The sequence below is a fragment of the Aulostomus chinensis genome, chromosome 24, assembly GCF_037954235.1.
Source record: "Aulostomus chinensis isolate RoL2024-O1b breed Wild chromosome 24, RoL_Achi_v1.0, whole genome shotgun sequence".
In the NCBI taxonomy this organism is placed as follows: Eukaryota; Metazoa; Chordata; class Actinopteri; order Syngnathiformes; family Aulostomidae; genus Aulostomus; species Aulostomus chinensis.
In genome coordinates, this window is record NC_141343.1 from 13,283,410 (window position 1) to 13,296,515 (window position 13,106).

General features: G+C 45.9%; 1 protein-coding gene and 2 long non-coding RNA genes across 5 annotated transcripts; 2 read left to right on the forward strand and 1 right to left on the reverse strand.

The window, feature by feature from the left end:
• dthd1 (death domain containing 1) lies at positions 1 to 10,053 on the forward strand. The gene is made up of 10 exons (XM_086197089.1): positions 1 to 125; positions 862 to 1,300; positions 1,677 to 2,007; positions 2,879 to 3,058; positions 3,467 to 3,735; positions 4,120 to 4,290; positions 7,235 to 7,524; positions 8,351 to 8,601; positions 8,683 to 8,740; positions 8,979 to 10,053. Exons 1-10 carry the CDS (start codon positions 71 to 73, stop codon positions 9,290 to 9,292), a joined length of 2,358 nt encoding a protein of 785 aa, XP_086053215.1. The 5' UTR covers positions 1 to 70; the 3' UTR covers positions 9,293 to 10,053.
• Positions 4,376 to 7,574, reverse strand: LOC147238770 (uncharacterized). Of its 3 annotated transcripts, XR_015111883.1 has the most exons (6): positions 6,806 to 7,574; positions 6,002 to 6,086; positions 5,739 to 5,907; positions 5,611 to 5,660; positions 5,172 to 5,525; positions 4,376 to 4,644 (listed from the first exon to the last, which is right to left on the reverse strand). It is a non-coding gene; the product is annotated as an uncharacterized LOC147238770 (long non-coding RNA). The 3 variants fall into 3 exon arrangements; XR_015111884.1 differs by having other exon boundaries at positions 5,172 to 5,660; positions 7,283 to 7,574; XR_015111882.1 differs by having other exon boundaries at positions 5,172 to 5,660.
• A 1,580-nt stretch (positions 10,054 to 11,633) lies between the features above and the next one.
• On the forward strand, positions 11,634 to 12,494 carry LOC147238771 (uncharacterized). Its single transcript, XR_015111886.1, has 3 exons — positions 11,634 to 11,677; positions 12,017 to 12,088; positions 12,216 to 12,494. It is a non-coding gene; the product is annotated as an uncharacterized LOC147238771 (long non-coding RNA).
• Positions 12,495 to 13,106: the final 612 nt, after the last annotated feature.

Sequence of the window (13,106 nt, forward strand, 5' to 3'; positions counted from 1 at the left end):
GAGGGAGACGAGCGTTTCTTATTCTGCCAGAGTTTCTGCATGGAGAGAAGCTCTCGCAGAGTGTGCCTGCATGCTTCTCAAAACTCCACCAGGGGGCGACCATCAGCAACATCCATCAGCGACAGGTAGGGGGGTCAACGTCAGACTGCATGCGTGTTCTCTTTCGAATTTGAAGTGTCTGTTTTTAATTTGAAATTTAAAAAGTTCACCTTTTTGTCTTGAATTGTCTTCTTATGAGAGGAGCGACCAAACTGGAGTGGTAAGATCGGTTCAAATGTATGGAGATGCAGTTCAATGCAGTGTCATTTGAGGTGGGAAATCGGCAACAAAATTAAAACCATGTCCTGTGAAAGGACATTTCTGGACACAAACATTGACATCAAGAGGTATTTTGAAGTGTGTCTCGTTAATTCTTTGCACGACAAGGTAGCAGAAGGCGACAGACTTGGCCTTCTACATTTTCTAGTTATTTGGAGGGATAAAAAAGAGCAACGTCCAGTTCCTCTGATTATTTGTTGACCTAAAAAAAACAAAAATAGCTTGGTGGAAGATTTATTGACTGCTAGCCGCTTTACCTGGGTTCGGTCTGTATGCTAAGCTAACTGCCATCGTGTCATATGAGCGGTTCTGGTGTTGAGCTGAAGTTCTAACTGTAAACAAGTGAATGTGTACATTTTCCCAAAATATTCCCGTCTTTTCTCTTTTTAAAGTCTGTTCAGGCAAATATCTCTGCATGAGCGTATAAAGTTGTTCATTGATATGTAAAATTTCAAAAATAAGCAAAAACTGTATTTTAAGTGCATAAGATTGTTATTTTTTTTATTGTGGTGATATGGAATAGAACTACCGATGTCCTTTCAGACCAATCCCAGAGTTCTGGTTTCGTCAATACGTTTCTGAGCGTTAAGGAGGACATCGAGAACATTTTGGGCAAACTCAACGTGGTCGTAACTAAGCTGGATGCTGAAATCCTCCAGTTGAGCGCAGAAGAGAATCTGGCGCTTCAGAAAACCAGTGGAGACCCAGAAACCTCAGTGCAAGAAGAAGGAGATGTCACCAGTCACCTGAACTCCCGTGATCCTCCTGAGCCAGCACTTGAAGAGGACGGTGAAGACGGACATAGTCGAAGCCACGCGACGGACTCCGACTCTGACTGTTTAGTTTGCGCTGATGGAGCAGAGACGGTGCAAGGACAAGAGATTGAAGGTCAAGGGAATGACAAAGGATGCGTTTCCCCCGAGAAATTTGCTGTTTTGGAAGAAAGGAAGAAGGACAGACGGGACGACTGGATCACAGTCGGGTATGTTTCCCCCAGTGATCGATCTCCTGTTACCAAACCTCAGACAGCGCAGTTTTCTCTCCGAGCTTTTGGAGTTACGCTATGCCTCTGGCTCAGGTGAAAACCTTGTTGAGGAGTCGGTCTAGGTGCGCATCCAAAGATGCGGTTGGTTAATTTTTGATGAGGTCATGGTCCAACAACTTTGTTCTGACCCGACCACCAGGGTATCAGTAACCAGATGTACTACGCATTTTCAGACAAGTAAGAGCTTCTGAGCTGTAGCAGTTCCCATGGAAGAAGAATGGAGAGGAATAAAGCTGTAGGAACATTGTCATGATGCAGACGTGCAAATTTGAAGCTGTTGTTGACTTTGTGTCTGGTTTTAAATGCACTCCAGGCTTGCTGGTCAACTGCAAGAAAACCTCTCAGACGTACCGGATGCCTGCTTCATCAGAGCACCCGCGGGTGTTGCCGAAGTCCTGAGGTGCGAGCTGGCTGACGGCTTGAGCTGCCTGATGGTGACCGGCTCTGAGGAGCTGGTCAGTAGAGTAATCAGGGTCAAGGTTCAAGACAGCGCCAGCATCCACTTCCCCGTGACTGTGGTTGTGCCTTACTGTGCACGTTACCGTGGCAACTACAGGAACATTGCTGTCAAGATAGTGGATGGGGAGAGGAAGGCAAACTACATCAGTCCTGTGACAACAGAGGGCGCTTATGGGGGCCAGAGGGTAAAGACAAAAACTTTAAGTCATTAGAAGTTGTATCCATTTATAAATGAGCATCTTTTACGACCCTATGAGCTCCAGTGGTCTCAGTGAGAGAGCAGTTACAGTTACAACCACCAAGTTGACGACAAAATGAGGATGATCTGTATTTAGGGGTTGAAGGAAAAAAGAAACATCTTCCTCAAATTTTCTTGATATCCACGAGTCCACTTTTTTCTTACTGCAAAAAAAAAATGGGGCGGCACGGTGGTGCAGTGGTCAGCACTGTCGCCGCACAGCAAGAAGGTTCCGGGTTCCAGTCCTGGCTCCATCACAGGATCTTTCTGTGTGAGTCTGCATGTTCTCCCTGTTCCTGTGTGGGTTCTCTCTGGTACTCCAGCTTCCTCCACAGTCCAAAGACATGGTGGTGGGGGTGGAACCCCGCCCCTCGCCTGAAGGCTGCTGGGATAGGCTCCAGCCCCCCCCTCCCCACACACACACACCCCCGGTCGACCCTCAACAGGATAAAATGGATGGATGGATGGAAAAGAAAGTAATTCTTGAAAATGATAGGAAAACCTAGCTTGGCCATCATGGGAATCATTTCTGAAGATGTCTGTAAATCAATTTTGGAACAATAATAACAGCCCTTTTGGAGGTCATCACTTGGTTTTTCACAGTAGGTGGTTAACTGTGTCAGCTGCTTATGAATAAATCTTATGCGAGCTGGATGTTCTTATATCTTTATGAACTCAGATCAAGTATTAATATCGTGCCTTGTGGTACACCTTTTGTGATCTTTGGGGTGTTGTACATGTCAATCAAGGCAATAGTAATGGAGATTGGGGACTGAGACTGATATGATTGTCCACATAATCGTTTTCTTTGGCCTCAGGGCACATTTGCGGAGGCGAAGGTCTACTCCTTGGGTTTGTTTGCTGTGGTTTCCTGTCTCAAAAGAGAAAATTACACCGTTCCTAGACGAGGTGTGTCACACAAACTCCCCATGGACACTCGCATCTGCCTTAACTACCTCCCAGGATCCTTCACTGCTCCCGTGATGGCACAGTCAATGGTGAGAGATCTCATTTTGTTGTTTGAAATTCCTTCGATTGCAGGTTTTGGGATGAAACACTGTAAATTGGAGATGAGCATTTTCAAAAAAAGGAAAATGTTTCCAACAACTAAGAAAAAGCCTAGAGAGAAGCAAACAGAGAGAAGAAGAGAAACGGGCTGCTTAAAATTCAGACTTGCATTTTCCCAGATGTTTGGGAGCAGCATCGGCAGCTGCAGTCGATGCTGGAATTGATTTCTGAGTCGGGTTTTCTGTAAACTGGCTTCACCACAACAGTTTGTTGCTTGATCACAAGTCAAACGCCAACTGCTCTTTCATGTGTGCAAAACCAAAGTATTTAAAAGTGCTTCTTCACATCAACTCTCCACAATGCCGCCTAACCATTGCTGACTTCCACATCTGCACCAGATCCAGCCGCTAGACGCCGTCCTACTGGCCACCATCAAGTCCAAAAGCGACGCATATCACTGGGTGGTGTCCACAAGCCCGATGCTCTACCTAACGCATCCATCATCTCAACCCCTAAGAAGACCCCTAACCATCACCCTTCCATGCCCTCCGAACCCTGACAAGAGGAGGGACGCAAGAGGACACGGAGAGGAGATAGAGCGTCACCAAACACGGCCTCCTGCCAGCGCCTTTCCAGCGTGGGATCAATCTACCTACCAGCGAATGGGGTGAGAAAAGTACGGTGGCCCTGACGGTCAAATACACAACAGCATGTCACAAAACACATTTCAGTTTGCAGAAAAGAGTCCAAACTTGTTTACAGTATTTTCTTGTTCAAAAACCCCCCCAAAAAATAAGGACTGTTTCAGCCTATTGAGTAAATTCAAATGTCTTTTTTTCACTTTTTGCAAGTGACGATCGCAGAGATGCTTCTCACACATTTATGCACAAGTGGTAATGCCAGAATCCAACACTCCCTGTGGGTACACTGCATATCAAATACTTTTTATGGATTTCTTCATTGTTTTTTTATCATAACTCTCACGTAGGAGAAAGAATCAGTGCCATGTATAACTTGACAAACGTGATTTTCTGATTCTTTTGTCTTGCAGTGTGTCTGTCAGGTTGCTCGGCTCCTCAGTGCAACCCTCTAAAGAAAAGTCCAGTGAGCTGCTGATTGTTTTGGGCTCAAGAGACAAAGAGTGGAGTGTCCTGGAGAAAGTTCTCATCAGAAACCAGCAGAATGGACTGGTGTCTTTTGAGCTGATGGAGAACTTTGACAGGTTTGCCAGCAAACCATTTTTGTTCTTTTGTACTAAGTGGTAGCCGATGTGAGGAAGAGACAACAACTGAGAAGGAGAGGTTTATTTGTCACCCAGAAAGCTTAAAGAGTCCCGTGAGTCATGTTTTTGTACTCGCAGGACTCGGTGTGTGTATTGTTGCAGCTTCCATCCCAAACAGATTACAGCACAAACTGAAATATGAGGCAAAAACATCCAAAGCAGGACAACAGACAGTGTAGATAACGCCAGGGTCAAACACGTAATCGGCTTACGCTCCCGTTTACCATTTGTTGAGTCGCTTTTTTCCGATCCACGGCTAATTTGCCTTGTTTGTCCTCTCGCTAGCAGCAGAATCTGAAGAGAAAACAAGCAAAGGTTCAGGTTTGCATCCAGAGAAGACTTTAGATGTGCCGTACATGTCAAGCTAAAGATTTTCAATGAGGTTTTCAGTTCAGGTCGGGCTCGAATTTATACAAGCAGTAACCTATTAGATGTGCGTTCTCCGAGCTCGTGGAGAGTACCATGCTCCATTTCAGCGCTTGGACTTGTTCCACGCGCTGAGAGCTTAAATATCTGTACATATATGTGACAGAGCATAAATTGAACCCTGGTTCATCAGCATCATGATGTGGTTGGATACAATTAACTCAATTAAGGGAGTCAGTTATTCTTTCCAGATTCTGAACAAGTGGTCGATAAATACGTTTTTCTGTAAAAGTCTGAAAAGCCAAGTTTGGGAGATTGTGCGTCGTGAATGATCCCACTATCTACCATAGTTTCTCTTTTGGAAGTGGAAAGGGTGCAATCTCCAATTTCACCACTAGATGGCGGTAGATCCTAAGCACTTTAACTCTAGGGGAGCATATGTAGTTCTCTCCTACCACATCTCCTCGCCCCTGGGCCCTGCTGCTGAAGTTGACCAGCCACTGAAGAGGATTTGAAGGATTGTAGACTTTCAGCTTGTTGCCGCTGCCTCTTACGCACAACATCAGAACAGGCTGGCGGCTCTCAGCACAAAGGAAGATGTAATGAATCCTGCATGTGAATGCAGGAGAGAAAATACTCTCAGATCATCCCAGATGGATGGAGGCAAAACAATTGATTTGATTGTGCACCTTTTCGCTGAAATGCAGTGAGAGGAAACCCGGCTCGTTTGCCTCTCAGCGGCTTTGGAAAACCACAACAAACTCAGAAAATCGTGAAATCCATGCACAGATGTTGTTAAATCATAGAGGCTGAAAAACACAAAACCCAGTGAGCAAAACCAGATATGCAGAGAGGTGGAAGTGAACATGAAAGCATTCAGATTCTTTGTCGTACCTCTAAGTGAAGTAGAGCCTTCTCCGTTTTAGTTTGGCCTCGGACTTCACCTGCAAGAATCCGAAAACAGTTATTCCCACACTCGTGTTTTTGGTGTAATTAAACAGTGTTTTCTGATTTTTCCTCACAATGTGTGTATGGTATCTGAGGCCCAGGAGCCTGACCAGCGTGTGCGACAGGTATAGCAGGTTTACAGGGTCCTGGCACCCCCTCACTGCTACATCCAGGCACTGACTACCAGCGGCGACTGTCATGAGTAGCCCACCCACCAGATACAGAAGCTGGGAAATAATCCCTCTGGTTGCAAAGAGGCGGGAGAGAAAGAAGAGTGGGAAATGAGGATTTGCATTTTTAAGAAAACAGCACTTGTTTTTTTTAACGGTTCTCTTACTTTTGGACGGGTAAATCTGGAGGAAATCTCAACATGGAGATGTTTGATGTGAGAAGCTGCGGGACCAACTGTAGCTTCGGAAACGCTACGATGGAAAGGAAAGACAAAAGTATATCTCGTAAATATCTCTAATTTACAGTTGAAAATCGTGACGCAATCCGAGGCGGAGTCGCTCCTCTTAAGTACCGTTGCGATGAGATAAAGGGGCAATGAAACCTTAATTCTAGTCAGTTTCGCTGACGTATATTATTTGAACTTCAGAGTGAAGTAATCTCAACTGGAAGGAAATCAGAGAACTTATAACTCTGCCAAGGAGACTCATCCATCCATCCAAAGTCAGCTGTTTTATCCTGTTTCAGGGTCAGTGTGGGGGGGGGGGGGGGGGGTCTCGGAGCTTATCCCAGCTGTCATTGGCTAGTGGATTCAAATCCAGAACCTTCTTGCTGTGAGGCAACAGCGCTGACCACCGCACCGCCGTGCCGCCCCTCAACCAAACCCAATGTTAAAAATCAATCAGCCTCAAAATGTCAGAGGTTCTTCCTTGGTCCAAACTAGGCTGCTACACCAACGGCGGTGGACTCGGCTCCTTTTTTTTTTTTTTTTTGCATAATCCTGCTCACAACAAAAGACCTACTCAGCCTCCTTGACAGAGGTAACAAGGGCTTTACAGAAACATGGGTATTTTTTTCTGCCAGCGTAGAAAAGCACAAGTGTACTTAGCAACGGTGTCTTTTTGACATTCATTTTAGTTAAAAACAAAGATCATCCCAAATGAGTTCAAGGAAACATGTTCCGTTTACTCACCTCGTACACAGACGCTCCTCCGCTCCAGAGTTGTGATGGCGTGCCCTCATTTGAACATGTTCAGTGTCCAGCAGGACATGAAATGACACGGGGAAGCTGAAAGCCAGCTTTTCTTTACATAAAGGGTTTAGGACATAGGCGGCGTGGATAAAGAAGGAGGTCCACATGCTTTGAATTCCAGTCCGAGTCAGAACACAAGCACCGCATAATATATGAAATAAGTACCTTGTTGCTTTGATTTACTTTCTAATCTAACCGCCTGTTGAAGAATGAGGAATGATGCTCTGGTAATAAGGGCGGATTATTTCCATCTTCATGTCTTATCTAAAGGAGCTCCACTGGTGAATAATATATGCAGATATTCTGTCTTGAGTATATAATGTCTGAGTCAAGATAGCATCTCTTCTATCCCCTCTAATCTCTCCTCAGACTGCTGGTGTTCCGTCTCCTCTCCCCCCTGCAACCCTGCTATCTCACCTCCCTGGCGGAGGAGCTGGAGGAGTCCGTCTGCCGCCACACGGTCACCATCGTCCTGCGGCGCAAACGAAACGAACCTCACGTCGTCCTGGTGGCGGCGCTGCCCAGCAGGGACCTCAGCTGGGAACTCTCCAAACTACAGGCGCAAGGCTACGACGGACCTGCAGAGACATCGCCGGAGTTCTCCGTGAGGGAAGGAGACCAGCTCCTCTTACGACTTTTTGGAAACATCACTTCCGTGGGTGGGTGGGAGGAGAAAAGTTCTATGTCAAGGCACAAAAGCAGGCAGAAATTTGTTGCAAGAGGTCCCGGATACAAAATTTGAAGAAAAGGCGTGAAAACAAGAAGCGACGGGAAGAAAAGGTAGATGGAAACAAGGTGAAAATGTGCATCTTGACTGCTGATCCACGAGGAACCCCAAGCGTGTCTCGTCTATTTGAGTGTTACCATCACCTTTTCACTCTCTGGAGCTGCAACGCAGGCGGAAATATTCACCTTTCAGTCGCCTTAAAGGCAAAATACCTTCCGTGCAATTGTGCTATTCCATAATTCAGGTCACGTCATCCATGTGAAAGAGCACAAGCTGCTGCTAAATGTGAACTCCTCATAACGCGGGAAAGAGGCTAAAGGACTGTTGTATCAGCGCCAAAGACGAGCAGGTTCCTGTTGAAGCCTGCAAACAACAGCAGTAAAACACATAAAATTGTTGCCATGGTTTCAGAAGTAGAGAATCTGTGGTATTATTTTCCCGAGAGAATGCATTTCAAAAGGGAACTCAACTTACCGAAATGAATGTATTTATTTCTTCGACTGCCAAAAATGAGCTTAATTGGGTTCGTCTGCCTGCGCTGGCTGGCTCACCACGGCAACACAAACAGCAGCACCTGCCAGGTAGAAAAGCAGGGTTTTCTTCTGCTTCTCCTTCTGCTTGTCATTTTTGCTTGTTTTTTGATTTGTGCTTTTGTGGAAAAACTCTGAAGTACGTTTGTCAACGCACAGGAAATAAAAACATCCCTTAAATATCAGGTTCAACAAATAAAACATTCTTTTTCTTTTTTTTTGCACCAGGAACTCAAAACAACCAACATGACATCCTACAGGAGCGCATCACCTTCCACAGTCAGCGCAAGAATCACCTCCTGGTCCAACTGACTGAGGTCGACCCATTTGGCAACTACAGCTCGCCTCACTACAAGGGAACGGCCGTGTTTTATAAGGTCGCACGGGATGAGGTGGAGTGGCGAGGTGATGCAGCCGTGCTGACGGACTCGAAGCGCCTGGGAGATCCTGTCTGTAAGCTGTCTCTGACTTTACCCAAGGTACCGCGAAAACTTCCAGGTCTCTCACAGAGTTCTACATCCTTAAATTTCCCGTTTACAATGATTTCACTTTGGTTTTAGAAGGTGAGAACCATTAAACGACCCATCATGGCGAGGGTGAAGTTATGTGAGGAGACAGGTGAGTTCTACTCTGACCTCGACGTCAAACTTTGGTGAAATACACCGGAGCAAACTGCAAAAAAAAAAAAACAACCTTCTTTTTCACTCTGATGACATACTTTTCTCTGTGTCTTGTTATTTTTACTGCTTTTTTTTTTTTTTACCCACCTCTTGTTAGATATTAAAAAAAGCGAACTCCATCAGATGATTTTACACTTGAAAATGAGCTTTCCTTTGTTCTCTCACCGCCGCATCAGATTCTCTGTCCGACTCTCTTCTTCTCTGGCTGGCTGGGGAGCTTTTGGAGGAGGAAATAGCCCTGCTGGCTCTCTCCCTGCGTCTTCGTCGTAGCTCTACCCAGCTGGTGAAGCTCCGGGCTGGGGACAGTCCCTCTGCCCAGGCTTTCCACATCCTGGCCATGTGGAGGAGGGAGCTGCCTGCTTCTCAACACCAGCCTAAGGCCTCTCAGCTGGCCCACTGCTTGGCCAAGATCGGTAGGCCGGATCTGGCTAGAGAACTGCTGCTGCGTCAGGCTGCAACCTCCAGACCAGATTTAGTGATATGTCAATGAAGAAGTCGAACTCTCGCTGTTTTTTGTTTTTTTGTTAACTGGTGCTGACAGTCAAAGTATCTCTGAGGAGTTTCTGACAATGCTGTGCTTCACCCACAAGGGAGCAGCGTTGTACAACTCCAGTCTGTGCTTTCGTTCAAACATGGATTCCTTCCAGTTGGAAATTATTTGAAATATTTGTTTCCGCGAGTCTGAAGGTTGATAAAAAAGGTGCACATTTGTAATTAAGACACAGTGAGACACTTAGACACCTAAAAGAAATGATGTGAACGCACATAACCCTTTGAAATTGACCCATTACCTCACATTTTGTGTAATCTGCGGTAGGTCTTAAGATTCTGGGTCAATGAAGAAGCACAGAGTCATCAGCATATACAGGCCAACCTTGATTTGAATCACAGAAAGTGCATGAATTGTTTTAAACCACACCTTCAGGTTATTTTCACCTCTTATTTTTTTCACTGTCGATCTCAGACAGAGCCTTTACTCTCTTACTCGATGTCACAGTCCGTCTCCAAAGACGGGTACACATGACCAGTCAACCGTCTCGTCTCTGCATAAACGCTCACTGACACCGAACGGTGACCTCCTCTCAGCTCCTCGACACCGATTCGTCTTCAAGGCAGCATCCGTTCATGACTGGAGTTTCCCAGCACGCTGGGGTACACTTTCAGCATTAACTCAGAACAAACTGAACTCATATTCTCATGTCTTACACTCTCTGTTAATTCATTTTGTATGGTATTTTCAATAAAAGGCAACACGATAGCAACAGAAGCAGATTTTGTTTGCGCCACCTCGGAAAGTCATTGTCGGAAATGAGTGACGTTTCAGGCCCGGAGGTCTGGTTCAAGTCAAATGGTCTGGTTCAGGTTATGAAAATATCAGCGGTTGGGTTCAAGTAAGCACTTTAGTTCATGTTAATGGAGAACGCTTAACTGTTTGGACTGGAGCCTGGCCACAGTCGGAAAGCAGTCTCAAACCAGAGGTGGCCAAAAAAATGGAGAAAAAAACCAGCTCCCTTGTCCTTTTTTTTCCCCCTAGTTGTCGTAATTAGTATGACCACTAGATGGCATTAGTGACTCAACCGTCTGTTGTTTGTTTTCACCTCATCAATACAGCTGTTTCTCCTTGGGGGAACCCCATCACACATTATGCCAGCATAATGTGAAATTCAAGTGAGAATAGATTCCTGAGGTTCTAAGTTCATCCTTGACCATGGCACCAGGTACTGAGAAAGACCCCTGCCACCGCAAGAACCATTTAATTGCAATTGTGAGGCTTGAGGTCTCTGACGCTCCAGGCTGTTAGTCAGTGGCTATGAGTTAGCATCTTTGACCGTAGTCTTTGTGGCATGGCCCTCGAGGTAGCCCCGGTCCGCTCTTATCGGTGGTTTTCCCTGCAGAATGAGCCTGAGGATGGGGGCTGTCAGCTTGACGGAAGTGAGTAAAGCAGCAAATTTGGTCACCCTTCTTGTCAGGGTTCTTCAAGGCCAGAATGGTTGTGGGTTACTGAGAAGTTTTTATGTTCAGGAAAGAGTCCAACTTAAAGGCCTTCTGTGTATAATTTCCAAGGGTGTCCCCAAGTAGTGCTCGTGGGTTGTGGGCTGAAAAGATATAGGAACCTTGGAAAAGAGCTTCAAATCCTGAGGCATTAAATCTCACATATATCCTGTGTGGGGGATAAATTTATAATTATTTACCTGTGGCTGGTGGGCAGATTGTGTTATTTGCTGTTGCTATTTCCAGTTCTGTGCAAAGCTACGATAAGTTACAGATAGTCGGAGCCTCGTTACTTTTTTTTTTTCCATCTCTCAGAAGATATTTCTTTTGTAATTCAATGTTTACGATTGTCAGATGAAAAGTCTTCAAAAGTGCAAAACAAAAACCAAACAGCAAGGATTCTGAAGGCAATTTCCAGTACTTGCAGAGTATTTTCAGGGTACATTTTTGTGGTCTCCAGATGAAATCTCCAAATGTTTTTGATATCAAATCCCATGTCACTTTGATCCAACCGTCCATTTTCAACCACCGAGATTGGGTTGGGGGGGAAGAACCCCGAGCAGAGAATCTCGAACTTCCCTTTGCCCAGTCCCATGGACGAGCTCTGGCTGGGGGACCCCAAGGTGTTCCCAGGCAAGTATCTCTGTATTATCCCTCCACCTGGTCCTGAATCTGCCCTGCTGGCTCCTCGCAGCTTGACATCCTCCCTAGGGAGCCGCCCAGGTGGCACTCTGACCAGATGCCCGAACCACTTCAACTTGATCCTTTTAACGCCAAGGAGCAGCAAATCTACTCCAACTCGCTCACGAATGACCAAAACTTCTCACCTTATCCTATCCGAAGACACCAGCCCCCCTTCAGAGGAAACCTTATTCTGCTGCTTGTATGTACGATCTTGTTCTTCTGGTTTATGACCTGAGGTGAGAGTAGGAACCAAGACTGACCGATAGGTCGAGAGGTTTCGCTTCGATTTTTGACTCTTTTTAACCCATCCTTATCAAATCTCAAATCTGTAAAATCAGTCTGCAGGTTATAAAATAGCACAGCACTTCCGTGCCCACAGATGTGTCTATTCCGGACCTACAACTCATACCGTACACAAGGATCTATGAGGGGTCTCTAACGGCTAAAAACAAACCAGCTTGTGTCCGACTGTTTCTCTGTGCAGTCATTTCGATTACTTTTTTTCAATTCCACTTTGAAACTCTCTTTTTTTTCCAAGGAATTCCAGCTCCTTTGATTCCCGAAAAGCTGAAATGAGAGCTTCTACCGAGAAATACCAGTTGAGCTGTTGGTAAGTGGATCCCCGTAACGGTCTACTTCCCAGTTCAAGTTCACACGGCGCTACCATCATCCCGGCAGCTGTGCGTACCGTCTCCTCTATGACATTCACCGAGGTTTTCTTCTTCATCTGCCTTCAGAGCCTCAAACTCCGACTGTGTGACATTCTGCCGGCCCTGAGCTGATTCAGGAGGGGGGTAATGATAGATGCCATGTGTCCAAGTGGGGGGTAGGGGACTCCCCGTGGAGACCGCCCAGTGTTGCAAATGTGGGTACGCTTAATGAAGTATGAAATGCTAACAGGTGGAGGTGATGGATTAAACAGGATGATGGCTCTTCTGTCATCGGCTGGTGGAGCGTTTATTTGATCACCTCTTTCTCTTCCTTTTACTGATGTGGATCATTTTTATGTGGCCATCTTGAAACCACCACTCCTCTTCTTCCTCTTTGGTTTGATTTCAAACGACGCTGCTAGCGAGGACAGTTTTGTACCGTGTGTGTGTGTGTGTGTGTGTGTGTGTGTGTGTGTGTGTGTGTGTGTGTGCGCACGCACGCCAGAGGGGGGGGTATCATTAGTCTGGCAGCAGGCCATCAAACACACACACACATATTGAGGGTTTCGGTGGAGGTAAATGTCACAGAGGGGTCTCCCACAGTGCCAGGAGATCGTTTCCTCTCTCCTATTATCACCCCTTTCTCCCGCTCTACATTATTGAAAAGGCCACACCGCAAGGCACTCTGGGAGGTTGCGCATCGTCCAGTGTGTGTGTGGGTGTGTGTTTTGATGGGGTTGATGAAGTGAAGAATTCCCAGAGCGCCGCCATAAAAAAGATTCTGATTAAAACCTCGTCATTCATTTCATCACTCACCTTTTTCTTTGCTTTTCTTTTTGGGGTTTTTGGAGCACTCTAACCTTTTCTGCTTGACAGGGGTCCTCGCCGTATTGTTAAGGCAGTCGCCGCTTTTCTAGACTTTTAAACGTCAAGGTACAAGCAGTTTAGACGTGATTGAGATGCAGGAGCGGTCACGGA